A 24,766-nucleotide genomic window follows, 5' to 3' on the forward strand; every position below is an offset into this window, starting at 1 on the left:
TCCTCTAGACCCATGTTTTGTTTTATTTTAACGATTATCACAATTTTGCCTGGAACGATTCTCCCTTTCAATACTTAAATCATTTTTACCTTTGAATCTAATCTTTCAGTTTCCTTCTTTCTAGCTTTATCATTGTACCCACTTTCCCCTGCTCCTTCAATTACTCTTATCAGATACAATGCAAGGCAAATGACCTGAAACATTATTTGTCTGCCCAAATGATGCCTGATATCTACATTTCTACCAAGCCTGTTTTTCTGCTTAATTATCTATGGAGCAATAATTAATGTAAAAAGCTGGTTATCTGTAGTGAGTCAATGACAACTCAAGTGATGTCCAAATATAGGATCAAGAATGGACTCCATATTATATGATAATGTGATAGAGAAGTGGAGGGTTGCATTATTGATAAGAGAGAATGTCATATTTGTACTCTGAGGAAGCACACTGGAGGGCGCATTCACAGAACCAATTTGGATGGAACTCCTAAATAAGAAAGATGCAATTACACTGACAGAAGTCTCCCGAGAGCTATCATGAGGTGGAGGAACATAATCTGACCACATATGGAAAGGTACAAAAACAACATCTATCATAGTGAGACTTTAATTTGGCCAGTATTAGCTTCCTTAATACAAGACGTTTAGATGGGGCAGGATTTATTCTGTGCATCCAAGAGGGGATCTTGAAACAGTGTGTGGAGAGTCCACTCGAGGAGAAAACGTACTTGAATTAAGTTTGGGAAATGAGCCAGACTAGGCAACAGACCCTGATAGTGGGTGGACATTTTGGGAACTCATTATCTTTCAAGTCAGTTATGATTAAAGGATAAAATTGGATCTTGTACTAAATTTTGAGAGAGAGCAAATTACAACAGGATAAGACAGGAATTAAGGAGCATTGATTAGGAGAAGCTGCTGTCAGAGAAGTCTACATGTGGCATTTTGGAGTTGCTTAAAGACCAGCTGGTTAGGGTTCAGGACTGGCATGTTCTGGTAAGGTGTAAATCTCAATCAATGAACTGAAATATTTGAAAATATATCCATACAAGTAACTGAAATATTATTTTTAACACTCGTCTAAAATTAGTCTATATATAATGCAGAACACTCACCAAGTGAAGCAACTCCAGGTGACACAAATACATACCAGGCTAGTACTGTGGAATATTTCAAAACACTTCTAAACCCTGTTTTTTTTTAGATTTGGCCTCCTTATAGGACTACCTAATCCCTGTTGATGTTGAGTAATTTTACGAGGCGCTGAAATTTGGTATATTTGATTACATTTTATACTATACAATGTTTGTCTTTGATTTTTAAATTTTTCTCATATTTTTATGACTATATTGATTTATCTTTACAAAAAAAGTATGAAGCACTTTGAGCCTGTATCAAGGTGCTTTATGAAAGATGCTATATAAAGTTATTATTATTGTAATAAGGGAGTTAAGACAAGAGCTCATCCACTTAAGATTGAGATTTAGTGTTTTAGTGTGACCCTCAGTCCCTTTTAAACTCTCATTTTCAAAGGCTGGAGGCAGCAGAACCTTCTTTGAGGTAATTCTTGATAAGCCGGGGGGGCGGGTAGAGGAGGGAGGAGGAGGGGATTTGTAGTGATTCCATAAGAATTCAGAATGAAGTAACAATCAAGTTATTGAATGACAGATCAGACTCAAAAGGCTAAGAGATCTGGAGCAAGGCACAAAAAGCTGGAGGAACTCAGTGGATCGGGCAGTGCCCATCGAGGGAAATGGACTGCGGATGCTGTTTTGGGTCAGTTACCATACCAAGCCATTATGCACCTGAACAGAACGTCTTCAGTGGTGCATCGATAAATATTGGTAAGGAACAATAAGGACCAAATTTCCTTAGCCTTCTGAGGAAATAGAGGTGTTGGTGAGCTTTCTTGGCTGTGGTTTACAGGTTTAGACCAGAACAAGCTATTGGTGATGTTCATTCCATGTGATTAATGGTTAAGATTTTCACTTCTTTGTTGCCTCCCTTGGTACTCAAAGAATGCTGTCAGTCTACATTGGATGATTGCCCTTTCTACTACAGTCAACATGGTTGATATTAGAAACATAGAAAACCTACAGCACAATACAGGCCCTTCGGCCCACAAAGTTGTGCCGAACACGTCCCTACCTTAGAAATTACTAGGGTTACTCATAGCCCTCTATTTTTCTAAGCTCCATGTACCTATCCAAAAGTCTCTTAAAAGACCCTATCATACCCACCTCCACCACCGTTGCCGGCAGCCCATTCCATGCACTCACCACTCTCTGTGTAAAAAACTTATCCCTGACATCTCCTCTGTACCTACTCCCAAGCACCTTAAACCTGTGTCCTCTTGTGGCAGCCATTTCAGCCCCGGGAAAAAGCCTCTGACTACCCACATGATCAATGCCTCTCATCATCTTATACACCTCTATCAGGTCACCGCTCATCCTCCGTCGCTGCAAGGAGAAAAGGCTGAGTTCACTGAACCTGTTTTCATAAGGCAAGCTCCCTAATCCAGGCAACATCCTTGTAAATCTCCCCTGCACCATTTCTATGGTTTCCGTATCCTTCCTGTAGTGAGGCAACCAGAACTGAGCACAGTGCTCCAAGTGGGGTCTGATCAGGGTCCTATAAAGCTGCAACATTATCTCTCGGCTCCTAAATTCAATTCCACAATTGATGAAGGCCAAAACACCGTTGCCTTCTTAACCACAGAGTCAACCTGTGCAGCTGCTTTGAGCGTCCTATGGACTTGGATCCCAAGTTCCCTCTGATCCTCCACACTGCTAAGAGTCTTACCATTAATACTATATTCTGCCATCATATTTGACCTACCAAAATAAACCACTTCACACTTACCTGGTTGAACTCCATCCGCCACTTCTCAGCCCAGTTTTGCATCCTATCAACGTCCTGCTGATATTGTCCAAGGTAAAGCAGGTGTAAGTATTAAACTCATCCCATCACCATCAGCACTGTGAATGTGGCATACATGCCTACAAAATAAACTACATTTACTCATCTAGGCTACCTTAATAACTCTTGCCAGCTCTACCAGACATACAGATTTAATTTAAATCACATCATCCTGGCTTTGAAATTAATTCATTATTAGATTTCAGAGCCAGTGATACTGTCTACTGACACTGACTGCTATAGTTCAAGAAGGCTGTTCACCACAGGCTTCTCAAAAGCAAAAGAAATGCATTATAAATATCTCACCAGAGATGCACATAAATGAGATCCTATAAATAAATACAAGGTCAGGAATGGTAAAAGCTGACAAAGATTATGTAGGTTGACTGTCATGTTACTATGTCAGGGCTTATTTTGTGTTATTACTTCCAATTACTGTTTTGAATGAACAACTTTCAAAAGCAATCCAGAATATAAACAGATTTCACTTCTTTGTTAACAAAGTCACCAAAAATTACTCAAACTATCAGCTTTCATATTTTCCCTGCAAGCTCTACTTGTTTCCTTAACTGAGAATTAGATGTCCAAATTAAATAGTATAATCATAAAGAAAACAAAAAGCATTTTAAAATAATTATATTTTATAGCATACATTGATGCATTAAAACACAGAATGAATACATAATACATCCTCATGAATACATAATACATCCTCTATAAAAATAAACCCACTTTATTCCCTTATAGAATAATTCACAAAGAATATTTCAAAAGAACTATTTTTCCAATCTGAGAGGTCAGTTCTGTTCCTCTCCTCGCAGCCACAACCTGATTTGCATGTTGCTAGCATTTTCCGCTTTTATGCTAGATTTCCCTCATCAGCCATTTTCCTGATTTTCAGCTTTTAAGTTAGTCTTAGTTACCTAAACACTCACCTCCTGATTTTTATTTTATGTCTTTTATCGCTTTAAAAAATTCTGACAGCCACATTTTGACTCCCTTCACCTTGGACTATTGTCCTCAGCCATTAGTTTGGCAATGAATTAAATTGAAAGTACATGCAATTTCCTCCAACACCAGACTCACCTATCCTTTAATCTTTTCTAGACAGTCATTCTCAAGCACATGTCAAATTTCTGACTTGGGCCATCTCTCCATCTGCAGCCAGCTACAATTTTTACTCATTAAATCTTGATAAATGGATTTGCTTCATTCTACCCAAACCCTTCTAGACATCCTGATTGAACATCACATTTGTACAACTAAAATTGTGAAAGCAAATTCTTGGTATGTAGTATTGCTTCAGGTTTTCACAGATGTTCTCTCTTTGTACTCTGTGTAAGATTTACATGCTTTCTGTTTATCTGGCTTTTCTCTAGAACTCATTAATGATCACTTTTCTGTTCAAGCAGTTTAAATCTTTCAGCAGGTCGTGTAGCAAAGTACTGCCTTTGTTCTTCGGAGTACCTTTCCTCTACGTCAATGATATCTCTGTAGGTCCAGTCCTGCCAGTGAAAATTAAACCTATTAAGCAGTTCGATCCTTTTTTCTTCTGTTGAAACACAGTCCACAGGCAACGTTTGCTCCAGGGATGTGTCCTGGACATCTGAAAATATCAGGACTCCTCGTATTGCGAACCAGCCTCCGTAACGTGGATGAATGCAGACCCCATATATTTTCTATCAGGAAAAGATTTGTATTTGTTAAAAGGATGACATGCATTGATTTGTGTCCTGATCTCATCAGATTTATACCTCTAAACTAATTGATGCCCATTGAAAGATAACTTATTGGAGTGGTTCCATATTTCAACAATATTACACTGTTACTTCTTATTAGGACATAACTTGTCTATAATTGGCATTTCTTCACAAAATGGAATAACTGAGATGTAGGCACGAATGTATTTTCTTCCACTTTGTGTTACATCTTGAACCTTACATGTTGTGCCACCATAGTGCTCTTCCAGTTTAAGGGTTGGCTTCTCCACATATTGCCCTGCTACTATAAAATTTTTCTGCAATATCAAGCATAATTCTCAGCAGATAAGCAACAAAGCTTCCCTCATTGCTAGGATCAAAAGTGGCAACTTAACATGTACAAGGCATCACAAGTTTAATTTTAAACCCTGCACATCATAAGAAAGCTATTTTGCAGTTTCACAAAGAACATATCATGGTTCGATGAGGTTTTTGTTACTAAGTACAGGCTATGTTGGGTAATCAAAACACAATTTTAAATCTTATGATTTCATAAGAAATTGTTAGGCTAGGACACATATGTCACTACTATGAGACACCTTTTGTGATATTTATGCAAGTTACTTTGTCATGATGAAGAAAAACTTGATTTTACGATCTCACATCGTCCCACTGCAGCTGGACAGCTAATTTAGTCATGTTGTCACCATTGTAATGTCACAAGACAATCAAAACAAAATCTTTAAAAAATGTAACAAACATTTTGTTTTAATGTTATTTAAGGGATAAAGAATGGTCAAATAGCTAGAAGCCTATTTAAATAGTCACAATTAATTGTTTGCCTGTATTTCTCCTTCCACCGTTTTGTTTAAAATGTTTCGCAAGATCTTTAGAATAATGTGCACATTTTTTTCATCAATTCCACAAGACATTAATTAAGACTAAATTGCATTTAAATAATACAAAGGGAAAATGTCTGTAAACACAAAGACCCAAAAACTTTCAGTCACATTTGACACAGAATGTGCAGGCTTTTTACCTTCACAAGTGAAGTGACCTATACTTGGACAGATTGCATTTGGATTAGAGGAGTACCAATATTCCAGTGGAGAAATTTCCTTTTGCTACCAGGAATGGTTTAAACTAGACTGGCAGGGGCGTGGGACTCAAGAGCAAAGTCAGTGAGAAAACAGCATTCAAGCCTGGAAATTAGGATAGTCATGTTTACAGTAAAAGGGCAGATGGGACTTCTGCTTTAAACTGCATCTACTTCAATACATGTAGTGTAACAGGGAAAGTGTAAGAACTGTGGGCATGGATTGCCTCTAGGGATTTGGATATTGCGGCCATAAGCGAAATGTGGCTGAGAGAAGGACAGGACTGGCAATTCAAAATTCTGGGATACCGATGCTTTGTGTGGAACAAGAACAGGTAGGCATGAAGGGACTGTTGCTTTTTGATAAAGTGTTGCAGTGCTTAGGATACTCTTGAGGATTCGTCTGAGGCCATTTGGGTAGAACTTAGAATTAAGAAAGAGATAGTCATTGTGGAAGGACTATTTTATGGACCCACAATAATTAGCAGAAACTTGAGGAACAGATACAACATATAATAGTACAGCAAGTTACAGGCCCTTTGGACTGTGATGTTCTGTCAATCTTTTAAGCTACTCCGAGGTCAGTTTAACCCTTCTCTACCATATTGCCATCAATCTTTCTTTCAGCCATGTGCCTACTGTGACGAAAGAGGGTTACAAAAAGTACACATAGACTAAGATGTTAACTGTCCTGTGCTGGTACCAGTGGGATCAACAGCTGACCTGCCACCTGAGAGATTAATAAGACAATGGAGCAGCATTTGGAAATGTTAATGAGACGAGAGAGTTTAACGGAAGGAGACACCGGTCTGAGTAATTGTCAAGATCGGCTCCTTTTTGAACCCTGAACTGTTTGAAGTGTGATGGACAGGCGTTACCCCAGCAGGGGGATAAAAAGGGACAGGTTCGCTAAGGCAAGACACACACGACACCACGAGGTAACGAGACCCTGGAAGCGGTGCGCCTCCCACAAGTCGGTGGGAGTTTTTGGAGGGCTGGTCGTGGGACCAAGCCAGAGACGCACAGTGTGGAAAGGTACAATCGGCGGGAACCTGGTGTGTGTCCGCCCTTGCCTGGGTGCCGGGTTCACCGCTGAGGAACGATCGTATCTGAAACAGAGGGGTCACAGTCGGTGACCTCAGAAGACATTACAAAGGGATAGCCTGAAAGCTGACTGCGAAGAATATCCAAGGTCTGTGTGGAAGCCGTTTTGAATATTCATTCGCTTTCACCCTCTCTCTCCTTCCCCCCCACCCTCCCTCCCCCCCGTCCACCAGCACGGCAGTGATTACTGTGAACTGAACTGAACTTTGCGTCACTTTGAAACTGGTCATTTACCCCTAGGCAACGATAGAGCTTGATTGATCCTATTATCCTAGTTCTGTGTACATGTGTGTTTATCATTGCTGAACTGTTGTATTTATTATCCTTTTGATTAGAGTACTGTGTTGCTTATTTCTTTAATAAAACTTTCTTAGTTCCAGTAATCCAGACTCCAACTGAGTGATCCATTTCTGCTGGTTTGGCAACCCAGTTACGGGGTACGTAACACTACTTAGTCTCTTAAATGTCCCTAATGTATCTGCCTCTATCACCACCCCTGACAGCACGTTCCATACACTTACTATGTAAAAAAAAACTACTTCTGACATCCCCCCCCCCACTTTCCTCCCAACACCTTCAAGTTATGTTCCTTGTATTGATGTGTCCAGAGATTTCATGCAGTTGTGATAGTAGTAGAGTTGTGCAAGAGAGAAATTTCAATTTTTCATGATTTAAGTATGCTTATCAAAGAATATATAAATTATGCAACCTTGAGATTTGCTTGCTCACAGATTTAATGTCCCATTATGGACTGGTTCACTCAGAGGGTAAAAGGCCTGGTTGGAGTGAAATTCGTGTGATGAATCCAAGGGAGTTTCCTCACACAATATATAGAACAGCCCACTCAGAAGGGAGCAATACTGGACCTCCTCTTAGGGAACAAGTCAGGAGCAACAGAAGTGGCAGTTTGGGAGCACTTTGGGTCCAGTGAATTGGATTTGGCAGTCAGGGTTACACAAAATCCCAAAAAGTAGTTCAGTTACATGAACAGCAAAAGGGTGACTATGGAAAGACTTGATCCTCTTAGAGTATCAAGGCTATCCATGTGTGGAGCCAAGGTTTTTAATGTCCATTTCTCCTTGAGGTTTAATAAGGTGAATATAATGAATGCCAAAGAAGTGAAGGTCTTGGAACATATGAGGACGAAGATTTCTGCAGCCTTGAAGCATATTAAGGTGAGCAAATCCCCAAGACCTGACCAAATGTACCTCCAGATCTTATGGGAGATCAGGGAAGAAATTGCCCTTGTACAGATATTTGTGGCTTTTTTTCCCATTATCCACTGGTGAAGTACCAGAAGCCTGGAGGGGGCTAATATTCCGTTGTTTAAGAAGGATAGCAAAGACAATCCAGGGCACTACATGCTGGTGAGCCTTACTTCTGTTGTAATGACGTTACTGGAGGGAATTCTGAGACACAAGATCTACCATTTGGGATTATCAAAGCCTGATCAGAAATACCATAGTTTTGTGCATGGGAAATCATGTCTGATTAATCTTTTGGAGTTTTTTTTCCCCAAGAGATAACAAAGGGGATAGAAGAAAGTAGGGCAGTGAATATCATTCGTTGGTGAGACCATATTGGGATTATTATGATGTACAGTATTGGTCACTGTTACAGGAAAGGCATAGTCAAGCTGCAGAAGATAATTACAAATTTTGCCTGGACTAGGTAGGGCACACAGGATCTTTGACATTCCCTGGAATGTAGAAGAATGAGAGTTGACCTCAGAAATTTATAAAATCATAAATGATAAGGATAAGGTGGATGGTCATAGTCTGTTATCCAGGGGTGCGGAATCCAAAACTAGAGTGCACAGATACAAGATGAGAAGGGAGAGACTTAAGAGACCTATGAGGTAAATTCTTTACATACAGAAGGTAGTGAGTATCTTAAGTTTGTTATAGTGGGAGGGAGGGTGGTGGGATAAGGTCCCATAACCTATTAAATGCTCCAATGGCGGTGTCTCAAATGGCCTCTGACAACAAAGTCCAGCTTCTGACCTTCACGTGTCCCTTAGCTACTAAGCTTGGCGGAACTACAGTGGCATACAAAAGTTTGGGCACCCCGGTCAAAATTTGTTACTGTGAATAGCTAAGCGAGTAAAAGATGACCTGATTTCCAAAAGGCATGAAGTTAAAGGTGACACATTTCTTTCATATTTTGAGCAAGAGTACTTTTTTATTTCCATCTTTTACAGTTTCAAAATAACAGAAAAGGAAAAGGGCCCGAAGCAAAAGTTTGGACACCTTGCATGGTCAGTAACACCCAATTTGGCAAGTATCACAGCTTGTAAACGCTTTCTGTAGCCAGCTAAGAGTCTTTCAATTCTTGTTTGGGGGATTTTCGCCCATTCTTCCTTGCAAGAGGCTTATAGTTCTGTGAGATTCTTGGGCCATCTTGCATGCACTGCTCTTTTGAGGTCTATCCACAGATTCTCGATGACGTTTAGGTCAGGGGACTGCGAGAGCCATGGCAAAACCTTCAGCTTGTGCCTCTTGAGGTAGTCCATTGTGGATTTTGAGGTGTGTTTAGGATCATTATCCTGTTGTAGAAACTATCCTCTTTTCATCTTCAGCTTTCTTACAGATGGTGTGACGTTTGCTTCCAGAATTTGCTGGTATTTAATTGAATTAATTCTTCCCTCTACCAGTGAAACGTTCCTCGTGTCACTGGCTGCAACACAAGCCCAAAGCATAATCGATCCATCCCCGTGCTTAACAGTTGGAGAGGTGTTCTTTTCATCAAATTCTGCACCCTTTTTCCTCCAGACATACCTTTGCTCACTGCGGCCAAAAAGTTCTATTTTAACGTCATCAGTCCACATGACTTGTTTCCAAAATACGTCGGGCTTGTTTAGATGTTCCTTTGCAAACTTCTGACGCTGAATTTTGTGGTGAGGACGCAGGAAAGGTTTTCTTCTGATGACTCTTCCCTGAAGGTCATATTTGTGCAGGTGTCGCTGCACAGTAGAACAGTGCACCACCACTCCAGAGTCTGCTAAATCTTCCTGAAGGTCTTTTGCAGTCAAACGGGGGCTTTGATTTGCCTTTCTAGCAATCCTATGAGCAGTTCTCTCGGAAAGTTTTCTTGGTCTTCCGGACTTCAACTTGACCTCCACCCTTCCTGTTAACTGCCATTTCTTAATTACATTACGAACTGAGGAAACGGCTACCTGAAAATGCTCTTCTATCTTCTTATGGCCTTCTCCTGCTTTGTGGGCATCATTTTATTTTAATTTTCAGAGTGCTAGGCAGCTGCTTAGAGGAGCCCATGGCTGCTGATTGTCAGGACAAGGTTTGAGGAGACAGGGTATTTATGAAGCTTTGAAATTTGCATCACCTGGCCTTTCCTAACAATGACTGTGAACAAACCATAGCCTTAACAAGCTAATTAAGGTCTGAGACCTTGGTAAAAGTTATCTGAGAGCTCAAATCTCTATGGGGTGCCCAAACTTTTGCATGGTGCTCCTTTCCTTTTTCTCACTCTAAAATCGTACAAAACAAAAATAATACACTAATCTTGCTTAAAATGTTGAAAAGAATGTTTCATCTTTAACTTTATGACTTTTGGAGATCAGTTCATCTTCTACTCACTTAACTATTCACAGTGACAGAAATTTTGACTAGGGGTGCCAAAACTTTTGCATGCCACTGTATTTCTACTGCCAGGAGAAGGGGCAAAGGCAGGTTACTGGCACCTTAAAACTAGATGTTTCAGGTAGATGGGGCTAGTCAGTCATGGTTGGCAACTTGTCTAGGAAAAGGAAAACTCTGATCTCAAATATCTGATGCCTTGCAGCTATACCCACCCTCACAGGGAAGACTTTGGGAGTAAACCCAAGGAAATAATCCAGAGCTGGAGTCCCTAAGGCAGTCCTACGTTGAGTTCAATGCTTACTGGCAAATCCTGTGAAGCTGTTGGTACCCCACTTTATTGGTCTGTGCTGTTCCTTTGGATTCATCAGCTGTGAGGACAGCAATAGCTTGCTCTCCGTATTGTACTGCCCTGGCTTGCATATCACGTAGACAGCTGGAACGCAACTTCCATGGTCAACACAGACCACAGACCGTGAGTCCAGGGCCTCACGACTACCTGGAATAAATGCAACATTTAGGAGGAATTTGGATAAATACGTGGAGGGGAAGGCTTAGGAAGTTATGAGCTGAACACAGGTAACTGGGACTAGTCGCGGTGCTGTGGTTTGCTTGGGCTAGTTGGGCCATAGGGACTGTTCCCCTGTTGTAGTACTCTATGACAATGAGTGGGGTTGTAAAGAAGAACATAGGAGAAGTGAGAATAGATGTCTTAAAGGGATGCAGAATTACAAGAAATCTGAATTTGGTTCACTGATAAATTATTGCATGAGGCCAAGGTTATAAAAACTACATTTACGATAACATTTAAAATGTAGCAATTCAAAATTCAATTAGCAGAAGCCAGTAGTTTATTTCATTCTTACTTTTGCTCCCCAGGGGTTTTGCTGCACATCCTTCATTTGGTAATAATAGGCTGCTCCAGCCACATGTGCAGCTGACTGTACCAGAACCTTAGGCCTTCGATTAGGAAGCAGTTCAAAGTCATGGATAGTTACAATCCTCTGATCAGGAAAATTCTAAAGCAAGTAAATAAGAAAACTTATTATTTTCTTAGTGCCAGATAATTGCCATTTATTACAATAATATACAAAAGGTAAAGGGGTACTTAATATAGAACAAATCTGTCACCTTAACTGACTAGAGAAGTAGTCATTTTAAGAGAAGCTTGGATAGGTACAGTACAGTACCCCAGCTACACATACGTGCCTAAGACTTTTGGATAAATGGTATGGAGGGCTAAGGTCTGTGTGCAGGTAGGTGGAACTAAGCAAAAAACCAGGCTGGCACAGTCTAGATGGATGAAAGGGCCTGTTTGTGTTCTATGACTCTAAGTACTTAATATTTTAAAACAATGGAAATTTATATTGTACCTCACTAATCAATCTTTAATCATAGTTGACTCTGCTGCTTTTTGCCATTGTCCATGAAATCAAACCATCACTCATCTTAACCATCTCTACATACCCTAAGGCCAACTTGTCCCCAGCTCATCTCCCTCTTTCAATCCCTGATAAAACATGCCTTCTTCCTAATCACCAATGTCAGGTTCACTTCTTTATTATGACTACACCCCCTACTCTAAAAACTGTCATCCGATCTTCAGTCACTTTTTGAAGTAGTTATTGCTAATATCAAAACACAAGTCAATTTTCAGAAACCAAATTCTGATAAACACCAATATCTTTCATATATCAGATGACAGATACTCTCCATATTACAAACATCCAATTATGTACAGCCAAATACTTTGAAGTGAACATTTGGGAGACTGGTAGACCTGGTTCAGGCATTTTTAGTAGAATAGAATCCTATCAGGACCAGAGAAGACCTGCAGTTTCAACTTGGTATTATTTGCTCTATCAAACCAGCTTTCCGTCATCAATGTACTTCCATTTCCATATTATCCAACCCTAATTTTGATTCATTTTTGTCACATCTAGACTGAAATATTCCACCAATTAACTGTTTCTTTTCCATTAACTTCAGCTTAAGTACAATTCTCGCTCATATCTAGTTCTGCACGAGGTGCCGATTGAGCCTATGCTGGTTTATTTATCCCCTGCTTCACTCTCCCAACTCAACCCTCAAAAACCCATTTCACAGACTTAAAATTAGAATTCCCGAACTTAAACAACTCCAAAGTTATCTCCCCTTATAATCTTGATCCTGCTTTGCAAGTCCCTATTCAAAAGTCAACTTTGTTTATTTCCTGTCATTTGCCCTTCAAATTATTTGGCTTAATTTAAGATTCCATAAAACAGCTAGTTTTATTCTTCTCCCAAGAAATTCAATAAAATCTATTTAACCAAATTAATTTTTAGTACTTCTCCCAACATCACCTTCAGAAAAACATCCAATGTTCTCATTTCCCCAGCACATTAGCAATTTTATAGACAAGAAGTTACATGGAGCAAAACACTCAGAGAAAGGCATTACAGTTAAAAATATCAATTGTTAATTTTACATTTAAACAAAATAATAGGAATGGCATCATTAAATTAAATGCATAATTAAAATTCGATTATTTAATTTTCCTTTAGTCCAGGCAATCAATAGTTTGTGGTAGTATCCCTTATAAATGATTTATAAATCAGTTTGTTCAGAATCCCAAGTTTAGTTAGAAAAAAAGCAGAGTTTCTTTACTTTCCTCACGAGAGAGAAATAATGAGCAACACATTCATCAATAGGATCCCGGACACCTTGTAACTGCCTGATTGTAAGGAAAGGTTTGAAGGCTTTCTCAAACATCTGGGGCGTGCTGAGAACAATAAAGGCCAAAGTGTCACCTGGGTACTGTAGGTGAAAGCAAGGCTGTACAACAGCGTTATACCAATGAATCTGTTAAAGGAAAACAAAACAATCATAAATCAACCAACAGAACGTAACGGAGAACCAATCCGAATTGCTACAAAATATTAAAACAAGTCTCAGATCTTCTGGTTAGTTGCTAACAACACGCATGCACAACCCAAACCCTCCCCACAGTGAAACATACAAATCACATGGTCCCTTGCTCTGTAGACTTCATGTTTACAGCAAGGCCCTTGTTAAAGTTGGCTCCAGTTTCATTAGTAAAGGCCGAAACACAAATACCATCATATAGTAAGAACAGAATAAGCCTTACCAAAACAAACAAAGCACTGAAAAACTAACTCAGTCGGTCACACTGTCAAAAACCTTAGTGTCCAAATTAATTACATTTCAATTAAGCAAACAATATTAAGAAAATAGTGTACAAGTTGCCCAACCTATCTTTATCCTTCATTGCTGTTTATATAAATTGAACTGAATGCAGTCGCCACTCCTGCATCAGATCTAGTAGGGCGCAGGTTCAAAATGCAGTGGTGGGGTATTGGAGAGGCCTGGGGCTTTACAGGGAGAATTACTATAGACTATAGTTGCAATATCCCAGGTGAACGACTGTCAAGATGTTTGTGCCTTCCATACCAATGTAAGCCATTCCAATCCAGTGCAAATCATGTGCAATCTTTAGCATTTCTCCCAACAGATTTACCCACATATCAATTTAGCCAACAATAATCCATTAACACACAGGAAAAACTAGTTCTAAATCACATAACAATAGGAGAAAAGGCTAAGAAAGAAAGGCTTTAAAATATTTTATAAAGGAGAAAAGGGAAGAGGCAGAGAAATACTGGAAGGGAATTCCAGCACTAAAATCCTTTGCATCTGATGGAGGTACGATTATATTTGGCAATGCAAAAGCATCTAAAAGGTATGCAGGTATCTCCTTGCTGAAAAGGAATTAATCTGCGGGACAAACATGAAACTATTCAAGCTTTGATAGCTCTGCTCCAGAGCCAAGATCACCAAACCTCTGTCACTGATAGAGTATGCAGATGATACTTGCCAATGTATACAGTAGCCAAGGTTCAAGACATCAGTGATTGCTTTATGTAACTGAACAAACAGGTGGGCTTTACGCTAGCGTTCCAAAGTCCTCCACAAATCTGCTTCTTCCATTCAAAGTAATCAAGATCCACAATGAGATCCTGGAAAATGTGGATTTCTTTCTATATTTTGGAAGCTACCTTTTAGCAAAGGGAGCATCAAGTGAGCTAAAACAGTCTGCAGACTGAAGAAAGACATACTGTACTCAAAAACAAACTTCCACACCCGCTCTAAGCTGAATGACCAGAAGTGATTTTCAAGCTCCTGCAGGCTTCAGAAACATGGAGACACAGTCAGCTTCTCAAGTCCAGGCAAAATATTAGCACCTTGCAAAATTCTCTAAGTGGATTAACAGAATTGGCAACCCAGCATCAGTGTTCACACCCTGGCCAACATCTCCAACATTGAGACTCTTAAAACCTGTTGTTGTGTTCTTCGACTCAGTGCTGACCATGATGCTGATTTAAACTGTGCATCTGCCTGCATGTGATCTATATCTATCAATTCATTGTCCGTTAAAGAGTTGTAGTTATACACCATGGAAGCAGGCTCTTTAGGAATGTCCCCTCCAATCTGTAATGACCAGCGTGCACAAAAATCTTGTGCTGTGCAATTTTGCCCAGTGTCAACAATAGGTGCGCACTGAATAATTTCCCCACAAAAAAAAACAACATAATTAAGCCAGTTCTAAAACCTACAGACAAATCACTACAAACTCCACGTTGTCAACACTGTCCACATCAGAAACCGGAAAAGGAAATGTGATGGTGTAGGATCATGAAATTCACTTAACACACCAATGAGGTAGAGTTGGTGTGCAGTTTAAATTCCTTTGAGTGCTAGTAGCAAAAGACAAGTGCATGCTCACACCTGAGAGCGAACATTGCCCTTTAGTCCAACTCACCTATGCCAACCAAGATGCCCCTTTAAGCTTGTCCTATTTGCCAATATTTGAGCCATATCCCTCCGAATATTTCCTACCCATGTACCTTGCAATACCCTGTTCATGTGCCAGTCTAAATGGCTGTTAAACATTGCTATCATTTCTGCTTTCAGCATGTTCCAAGCATCTACATTCCTCTCTGTGTAAAAAAAAATCCTCAAGTATCACTAAACCAGGGGTTCCCAACCTTTATGCCATGGACCAATATCATTAAGCAGAGAGTCCATGATCACCAGGTTGGGAACCCCTGCTTTAAACTCTTTCCCCCCACACACACACCTAAAAGCCATGTTCTTTAGTATTTGACACTTCCATTCTAGGAAAAAAAGGTTGACTATCTTGCCTCTCATTATTTGATCAGGTCACCTCTTCACCTTTTCCATTGCTCCCCAGAAAATAATCCAGGAAATATCAAAGCACACTCTCTCTGGAACCACCAAATTATTCCTGTATTGAGGCACACAATACTTTAAATGTAGCCTATCCAAAGTTTTATACAACTACAATATGGATTAAAAATGTTTATGTGCAACACTCTGACTATGAAGGCAAGTACACCATACACTTCCTTTACCACCCTATCGACTTGTATTGCCACTTTCAGCGAGATAGCACCCCAAGATCCCTCTATACATCAACACTCCTAAGAATCAGGTTTATCATCACCAGCTTGTGGCCTGACATTTGTTACTTAGCAGCAGCACAATGCAATACATGATGCAATAATAGTTATATATATATAACACACACAAAAATCAGCAGTGCTAGCATTATCCTCGTAGAATACCATTGGTCACACACCCTTTGTTTCCGACAGCTAAACCGGTTTTGAATCGTCAAGGAAAATTATCTTTCAATTTCTCACACCAGAAGAGTTCAAAGAGAACACTGCAAATGACGGTCTCAAAGACTCTTCGCAAAAACGAGGTATTTTGCTCTGGACAGTGAAGAATAAAAATTACGAAAGAAAGCGCAGGAAAGTACCGAACATCTCAACCTGAAGCACGCTGCAGCCAAGGAGAACACACGCCAACAACCCAACCACCTGCAACAACCTCATGTGTAAGCCCCAGAACTCAAGCCTTCCTCGAACCTAAGACGTCAGCCCTTCAACAGCTCATGTTATAAAGACATACTCACCCTGAAAGGATTGCATTGAAAACCATATGGACTCAGCAGCTCATCCAACCGGCGCTGTATTGAAGACGACATGGCCACACACCCCCGTGACGCCACATCCGGTACACATGGAAACGAGAGAGTGAAACTACAGTTCCCAGAACACCCTTCGTTGCGTGCGGCGATGTCAATTTGAGCGACGCAGGTTTAAACTCGGTGAATCTGTGGTGGTGAGTACTGTCCTAACATTTCAATGGCCGTTTCTAACAGTGTAAGTAGTGTTGCCTCCAATGGTTTCTGCTTGAGAAGGTAGACAATGTTGGGAGATTTCGCAGCAGCTCTTCGGGGTTGTTTTGAGCTTTCTGGCGCTGGAGAGTGGTCGAGTTGCCAAAATCCCCCTCTGTGTCTCGTCAAATACGTCGTACAGCCGGGAAAATGGGGGTCATGGAGGCCAGTGGAGGTTCAGGTTTTTCATTAACATCTATAATATCCTTCCCTTCTATCCTCTACTGCCCCAAAGAAAGTTCTTGGCCCAACTCTTGTTTACATTTTCCTCACTCTTCGTGCTTCATCCTTCTGCAGAGACTTCACTGGTGCCCATTCTATTGTTATATTGTCCCTTTCCTAAAACTTAAAATACTGCCGTTGCGTTTCTAATGATGATTTCTTGTCTCTCTTCCTCACTATCCCCTAATCACTACCAATCCACCCCCAAGTCTGTTGTAACATTGTCTGCAAATTTGAAGTAAGTTTCACGATTATGCTTTGATACTGGACCTGCAGTATAACGATATGTTCGTTGCTTGGGGAATGATAGAAATCGGTAGCACAGAGGTAACTATAGAATCAATCGTCTCATTGCTGTCAAACCACTTAATAAATATCTACCATTAGAACTAAATTTCATCCATTTCAATACTGATCCATTGTTTTTGATCCTTTCCGTCTTCCTAATTCGTATTGAGAATTTGCAGTTTTAAGTAATGCTTGATAATAATCTGTGCATTAAATCTCTCAACTTTCTTTTTACTTGTACCTCTGCAGTATTGTTCTTTAAATTCAGAGCTTTGGATTGCAGAGAGAGATGCCAGAAATGGGAGACTGGCTTTGAGAAGTGCTATAGAAAGCTTAACTTAGAATGAATGGTTACTTACAGATCAGAGATAATTGGCCATCAAAAACAGCATAGAGATATTGTACAACACAGTAACAGGCCCTTTCAGCCCACCTCATCCATGCAGACTGTGTTTTTTCTTTCCTATCATTGTTAATCCTTTTTGGGTCTGTATCCATCTATGCATTTCCTGGCCAGCTCTCTTTTAAATGTGATAGTATCTGCCTATACCATGTACTCTGGCAGCTCATTCCAGTTAACGCAAACACGGGGAATTCTGCAGATGCTGGAAATTCAAGCAACACACAATAAAGTTGCTGGTGAACGCAGCAGGCCAGGCAGCATCTCTAGGAAGAGGTACAGTCGATGTTTCAGGCCAAGACCCTTCGTCAGGACTAACTGAAGAAAGAGCTAGTAAGAGATTTAAAAGTGGGAGGGGGAGGGGGAGATCCAAAATGATAGGAGAAGACAGGAGGGGGAGGGATGGAGCCAAGAGCTGGACAGGTGATTGGCAAAAGGCGTATGAGAGGATCATGGGACAGGAGGCCCAGGGAGAAGAAAAAGGGGGAGGGGGGGGAAACTCCGAGGATGGTCAAGGGGTATAGTCAGAGGGAGAAAAAGGAGAGAGAGAGAGAAAGAATGTGTGTATATAAATAACGGATGGGGTACGAGGGGGAGGTGGGGCATTAGCGGAAGTTAGAGAAGTCAATGTTCATGCCATCAGGTTGGAGGCTACCCAGATGGAATATAAGGTGTTGTTCCTTCAACCTGAGTGTGGCTTCGTCTTTACAGTAGGGGAGGCCGTGGATAGACATGTCAGAATGAGAATGGGATGTGGAATTAAAATGTGTGGCCACCGGGAGATCCTGCTTTCTCTGGCGGACAGAGCATAGGTGTTCAGCAAAACTATCTCCCAGTCTGCGTTGGGTCTCGCCAATATATAGAAGGCCACATCGGGAGCACCAGACACAGTATATCACCCCAGCCGACTCACAGGTGAAGTGTCGCCTCACCTGGAAGGACTGCCTGGGGCCCTGAATGGTGGTAAGGGAGGAAATGTAAGGGCATGTGTACCACTTGTTCCACTTACAAGGATAAGTGCCAGAAGGGAGATCGGTGGGGAGGGATGGGGGGGACGAATGGACAAGGGAGTCGCGTAGGGAGCAATCCTTGCAGAAAGCAGAGAGGGGGGAAGGGAAAGATGTGCTTAGTGGTGGGATCCCATTGGAGGTGGCGGAAGTTACGGAGAATAATATGTTGGACCCGGAGGCTGGTGGGGTGGTAGGTGAGGACCAGGGGAACCCTATTCCTAGTGCAGTGGTGGAAGGATGGAGTGAGAGCAGATGTGCGTGAAATGGGGGAGATGCGATTGAGAGCAGAGTTGATGGTAGAGGAAGGGAAGCCCCTTTCTTTAAAAAGGGAGGACATCTCCCTCGTCCTGGAATGAAAAGCCTCATCCTGAGAGCAGATGCGGCGGAGACGGAGGAATTGCGAGAAGGGGATGGCATTTTTGCAAGAGACAGGGTGAGAAGAGGAATAGTCCAGATAGCTGTGAGAGTCAGTAGGCTTATAGTAGACATCAGTAGATAAGCTGTCTCCAGAGACAGAGACAGAAAGATCTAGAAAGGGGAGGGAGGTGTCGGAAATGGACCAGGTGAACTTGAGGGCAGGGTGAAATACCAGAATAGGTTCGGAATTCCAAACCTATTCTGGTATCAGTCCCCCACTTTTCCTTCACTACATCGACCACTGCATTGGCGCTGCTTCCTGCCTGCATGCTGAGCTCGTTGACTTTATTAACTTTGCCTCCAACTTTCACCCTGCCCTCAAGTTCACCTGGTCCATTTCCGACACCTCCCTCCCCTTTCTAGATCTTTCTGTCTCTATCTCTGGAGACAGCTTATCTACTGATGTCTACTATAAGCCTACTGACTCTCACAGCTATCTGGATTATTCCTCTTCTCACCCTGTCTCTTGCAAAAATGCCATCCCCTTCTTGCAATTCCTCCGTCTTCGCCGCATCTGCTCTCAGGATGAGGCTTTTCATTCCAGGACGAGGGAGGTGTCCTCCTTTTTTAAAGGAAGGGGTTTCCCCTCCTCCACCATCAACTCTGCTCTCAAACACATCTCCCCCATTTCACACACATCTGCTCTCACTCCATCCTCCTGCCACCCCACTAGGAATAAGGTTCCCCTGGTCCTCACCTACCACCCCACCAGCCTCCGGGTCCAACATATTATTCTCCGTAACTTCCGCCACCTCCAGTGGGATCCCACCACTAAGCACATCTTTCCCTCCCCTGCCCCCCCGCTTTCTGCAAGGATTGCTCCCTATGCGACTCCCTTGTCCATTCATTCCCCCCCCCCCCATCCCTCCCCACTGATCTCCCTCCCGGCACTTATCCTTGTAAGTGGAACAAGTGCTACACATGCCCTTACACTTCCTCCCTTACCACCATTCAGGACCCCAGACAGTCCTTCCAGGTGAGGCGACACTTCACCCGTGAGTCGGCTGGGGTGATATACTGTGACTGGTGCTCCTGATGTGGCCTTCTATATATTGGCGAGACCCGACGCAGACTGGGAGATCGTTTTGCTGAACACCTACGCTCTGTCCGCCAGAGAAAGCAGGATCTCCCAGTGGCCACACATTTTAATTCCACATCCCATTCCCATTCTGACATGTCTATCCACGGCCTCCTCTACCGTAAAGATGAAACCACACTCAGGTTGGAGGAACAACACCTTTTATTCCGTCTGGGTAGCCTCCAACCTGATGGCATGAACATTGACTTCTCTAACTTCTGCTAATGCCCCACCTCCCCCCTCGTACCCCATCCGTTATTTATATACACACATTCTTTCTCTCTCTCTCTCTCTCCCTTTTCTCCCTCTGTCCCTCTGACTATACCCCTTGCCCATCCTCTGGGTTCCCCCCCCCTTTTCCTTCTTCCTGGGCCTCCTGTCCCATGATCCTCTCATATCCCTTTTGCCAATCACCTGTCCAGCTCTTGGCTCCATCCCTCCCCCTCCTGTCTTCTCCTATCATTTTGAATCTCCCCCTCCCCCTCCCCCTCCCACTTTTAAATCTCTTACTAGCTCCTTCTTCAGTTAGTCCTGACGAAGGGTCTCGGCCTGAAACATCGACTGTACCTCTTCCTAGAGATGCTGCCTGGCCTGTTGCGTTCACCAGCAACTTTGATGTGTGTTGCTCATTCCAGATAACTATCATTCTCTGTATGGAAAAATTTACTCCTCAGATCTTCTTGAAATTCCTTATCTCACCTAAACTCGACTTACATTTCTTGGGGGGTGTGGGGAAGTATATATAATCATAATTGTATAAATCGCTGTAAGTTCATCCCTCAGCCTCCTATATACTCGTGATAATAAGCCCAGTCTAATTAATCTGTCCTTGTAAGTGCAGCCCTCCATTGCAGGCAATGTCCTGATGAATCTTTTCTGCAAAGTTTATTGCTACTAAGTCCTTCCCATAGTGTGATGACAAGAACGATACATAATACCCTAAAAAGTCTAACCATAGTTTTGTGCAACTGTAACATGACATTCTAACCCTTGTGCTCAATGTTTTGGCTTATGAAATCAAGCATACCAAACACGTTTTCACTACCTTATCCACTTGTTCGTTACTTTCAGGGAACTATGGTCTTGCACCACAAGATTTCTCTGTACATCAGTTTTGGATCCAGTTTGCTAACACCCTTGTGCCTTAACTGTCTGGATCAGCCATAATCCTTTCTGAAATTCACACATACCACGTCTACCATGCTGGCCTTCATCAGTTTACTGAAGTCCATGTTAACTATGGTTACTGTGCTGCCATCATCAGTTTAGGTCTCTGTTGTCTTAAGTTTAGAAGAATATAATTGGAAATGATGAAAACACAGAATGGAGTTTTATTGACAGGGGCAGGGAGAGAAAAGTAAAGTTTAGAAATTATCGACTGTGGAAGGCATATGCTGTTGGCAGATCATTTTAGTAAGTTTTGTGGTTTTATCCACCAAAAATAATTCACCAAGGAGAAGTTGATGATTTGGAGGAGCTTAATGACAGGAACTAACCCCACAATCTTCAATGTTTTATGGGGACTAAGCTCTGGCATAAAGACATGTTGGCAACCTGGGATAGTTTTGAAAAGTAGATGCATTTAGCTAGTACTAGATTGTTACCACTAGGCAACGTACATCTAATCTACAGTCGATATCAGGAGATGCTGTGGTTATCTGAAGGATGTTATTGTCACTGAGGATGGCAATAAAGGTTTACCAGATTGATATCCAGGATGGGGATATTGTCTTATTGCTTAATCTTTAATATTTGCTAAAACTTAGAAGAATGAGAGGTGATCTCATTTAGACATAAAGTTTTTTTGGAGTGTAACATGGATGATGTTTCTTCTGGCTGGTTCTCTCAAAATAAGAATTAGGACTTTTGTGATTGGAAAGATAAAAAAATAATTTCCTTATTTAGAGGGTAGTGAATCTTTGAAATTCTCTCCCCAAGAGGAATGTTAAATTTTGTTAAATATATTCAAGACAGACTGAAACTCTTTTGGATATCAAGGGAATCAAGGCACAAGTAGTACAGGCGTCCCCCACTTTTCGAACGTTCGCTTTACGACACCTCGCTGTTATGAAAGACCTGTATTAGTTACCTGTTTTCACTAACAGAAGGTGTTTTCACTGTTACAATAAAAGGCAGCGCGTGCCCCGAGCAGCCAAGCTCCTCCCCCAGAACTGCATTCTAGCCGGCACTGCTTAAACATGTGCCTGTGAGCATCTGTGCTTTATGTCGATTTATTTTGAGCATCCGTTAGCAAGGTGAGTTCTAAGGTATCGGAAAAGCCTAAAAGAGCTCGTAAGGGTGTTACACAGCGTAAAACTAGACATAATTAAGCGTTTCAATCGTGGTGAACGAAGTAAGGACAAAGTGAGTTTGGCTTGTGGAAGTTGACAAAGATGATGTTGAAGGGGTTTTGGCATCCCATGACAAAAGATAGATGAAGAGCTGATGCAATTGGGAGAGGAAAGGGTAACAATCGAAACCGAATGCAGTAGTGAACGGACCGAAAGTGAAGTCGTCCAGGAAATCTGCACAAGAAAACATAGAAAATTTACCCATGACCGTAGTAAATGGCAGAGCAGGTATTAAGGGCCGAATGAGCAACTCTTTCGACAGTGGGGGGGGGGGGGGAGCATAATCTATTTCATCAGCCCGTTTTAGCATTGCTGCACCCTGCCACCAATTTCATCCAACCGCTCACCCCCCACCCTGTCCTTGATCACTGTTTGAGTCGGACCAGATTTTACAAATTAAGCATTGCATTTGACTCAAATAGGTGCTGAATCCTCTTAACCTAAAAAGGTTGCCTACATGTAACTCCATAATATTACCTGTCCAAACTGCTGCTTTCATTTAATACCATGCTGCTGTTCCACATTCAAGTGTTCCAGGTGACCTTATCTGCACCCCTCCCATCCTTTCAAAACTCTACTCCCTGTATTCACATATGTATTACACATTCTCTATATTTTCTGACTATTTAGTTCTGGTTGCCCAAAAGTCCATGTAAATTTCTCATCCCTGTCTCTCTAACCTTCTCCAACCCTATAGCTCATGACTCTCATGCCTTTTAGAACTCCTTTCACCCCAAGAGGAGTGGCATTCCCTTCTCTTACCTAGTTCCTTTGGGCAATAAATGTCAACCTTGCTGACACTGCCAGTAAATAAATACAGTAAAAGAAAAAAATAAACCCGAGTGATGGATTTTGCATCCTAAACTTTACTTCTCTCTCCCTACCTCTTTTACTTTCAGTCTTTCCATTAATTCCTAGGGATATAGGATCTGCATAAATGGAGTTGGATCACAGGTCGTTATCTTCAATGATGGAAGATGCTTACATGGGCTTAGTGGGAATGATGGGATCAGCAATAGACTGCATCATGGCCACAATAAATGCAAATTTTTATTTTGAGAAATTAACATTTGAATAATGTGGGAAACACATTTAACAATGTAGTTGCAGAAACAAATCCTTTTATTGTTCAGTATTTACCAAACATTGTGCCTACCACCATCATGGCAACAGGAACTTGCCAAAAGGAGAAATAAAGTATGCAGCCTTGTGATTTATTTGAGGTTGCTATTGACATTGCCTATGTTTACACTCCTACTACAGAAACATGAACTGGGACACTCAGCTAAATTCCATACTAAATGACACTGACTGCAATGTTGCAAAAATAAAGGTAAGTTGTAATGCTTCTGTATTGAAGAATACTTCTAATTTTTTGTTTCAGCTTTTAATAGTAAATGTAAATCAAAATGTTTTGCATTTTTGACACTTCAATGCATGGAATGTGGTTTTATTTGGACATAGAACTCAATTCTCCAATTTACCTGGAGGTATAGATGAAATAGAAGGGGATTCAAAACTCTAATAGTTGTTATTTGGTTTCCATTATTGCAACTTTAATGTGATAAGTACACCAAAATTATTTAAGCATTTGCAAATGCATTGTGTTTTAAATAGAGCATTTGAGGTTTAACATAGATTTAGATAAACAGTTCCTGTTTTTTTTTGGGCAGTAAAGCTTTTGAATGATTTTCCAGACTATTTTCTATACAAGGACTTAAAACATTTTGAATTGGTGATGAACCAAACTTGGTTAACTTAACAAAAGTGTATGTATATTTATTGAGTTGTAATCATAATACAGTTGCAAGAAAAAACTTGTGAACCCTTTGCAATTACCTGGTTTTCTGCGTTAATTACTCATAAAATGGGGTCTGATCTTCATCTAAGACTTAGATTCTAAGTCACAATAAGACAAACACAATCTGCCTTAACTAATATACAAACAATTGTACTACTACTTGTCAATACTGAGTACACCATTTAAACAGTCACAGTCTAGGTTCAAAAAAGTGTGTGAACCTCTGGGTTAATGCCTTCTACAATTTTATATATAAAACACAGTCTGGTTACGGACAGAGCCTGCTCTTCTGAAGAAAGATCTGTTTATGTCCACTATGCCTTGATCAAAACAACTTTCAGAGGACCTTAGAAGAGTTGTAAAGATGCATCAAGCTGGAAAAGGCTACAGAAGCATTTCTGAAAGACCTGAGTATCCATCAGTCCTCTACAAATGGAGGAAATTCAGTGCTGTTGCTACTATCCCTAGGAGTGGGCATCCTGCAAGGATCACACCAAGAGCACAACATGCAATGCTGAAGGAG

At 41.2% G+C, this 24,766-nt stretch overlaps 2 protein-coding genes across 3 annotated transcripts in view; one reads left to right on the plus strand and one right to left on the minus strand.

Moving 5' to 3' along the window:
• Positions 1-3,572: 3,572 nt before the first annotated feature.
• mmachc (metabolism of cobalamin associated C) lies at positions 3,573-16,484 on the minus strand. Its single transcript, XM_072273660.1, has 4 exons — positions 16,413-16,484; positions 13,061-13,255; positions 11,281-11,433; positions 3,573-4,597 (listed from the first exon to the last, which is right to left on the minus strand). Exons 1-4 carry the CDS (start codon positions 16,482-16,484, stop codon positions 4,304-4,306), a joined length of 714 nt encoding a protein of 237 aa, XP_072129761.1. The 3' UTR covers positions 3,573-4,303.
• A 7-nt stretch (positions 16,485-16,491) lies between these two features.
• The window catches only part of LOC140205861 (uncharacterized), a 55,470-nt gene continuing 47,195 nt past the window's right edge, over positions 16,492-24,766 (plus strand). The window contains exons 1-2 of one of the 2 annotated variants that reach the window (XM_072273659.1): positions 16,492-16,621; positions 23,706-23,775. In XM_072273659.1, the coding sequence (XP_072129760.1) occupies positions 23,710-23,775 (66 nt within the window). In that variant the 5' untranslated portion in view covers positions 16,492-16,621; positions 23,706-23,709. The remainder of the gene's footprint in view (positions 16,622-23,705; positions 23,776-24,766) is intronic. The other variant, XM_072273657.1, reaches the window with a different exon arrangement.

Source organism: Mobula birostris, chromosome 12, assembly GCF_030028105.1.
Source record: "Mobula birostris isolate sMobBir1 chromosome 12, sMobBir1.hap1, whole genome shotgun sequence".
In the NCBI taxonomy this organism is placed as follows: domain Eukaryota; kingdom Metazoa; phylum Chordata; class Chondrichthyes; order Myliobatiformes; family Myliobatidae; genus Mobula; species Mobula birostris.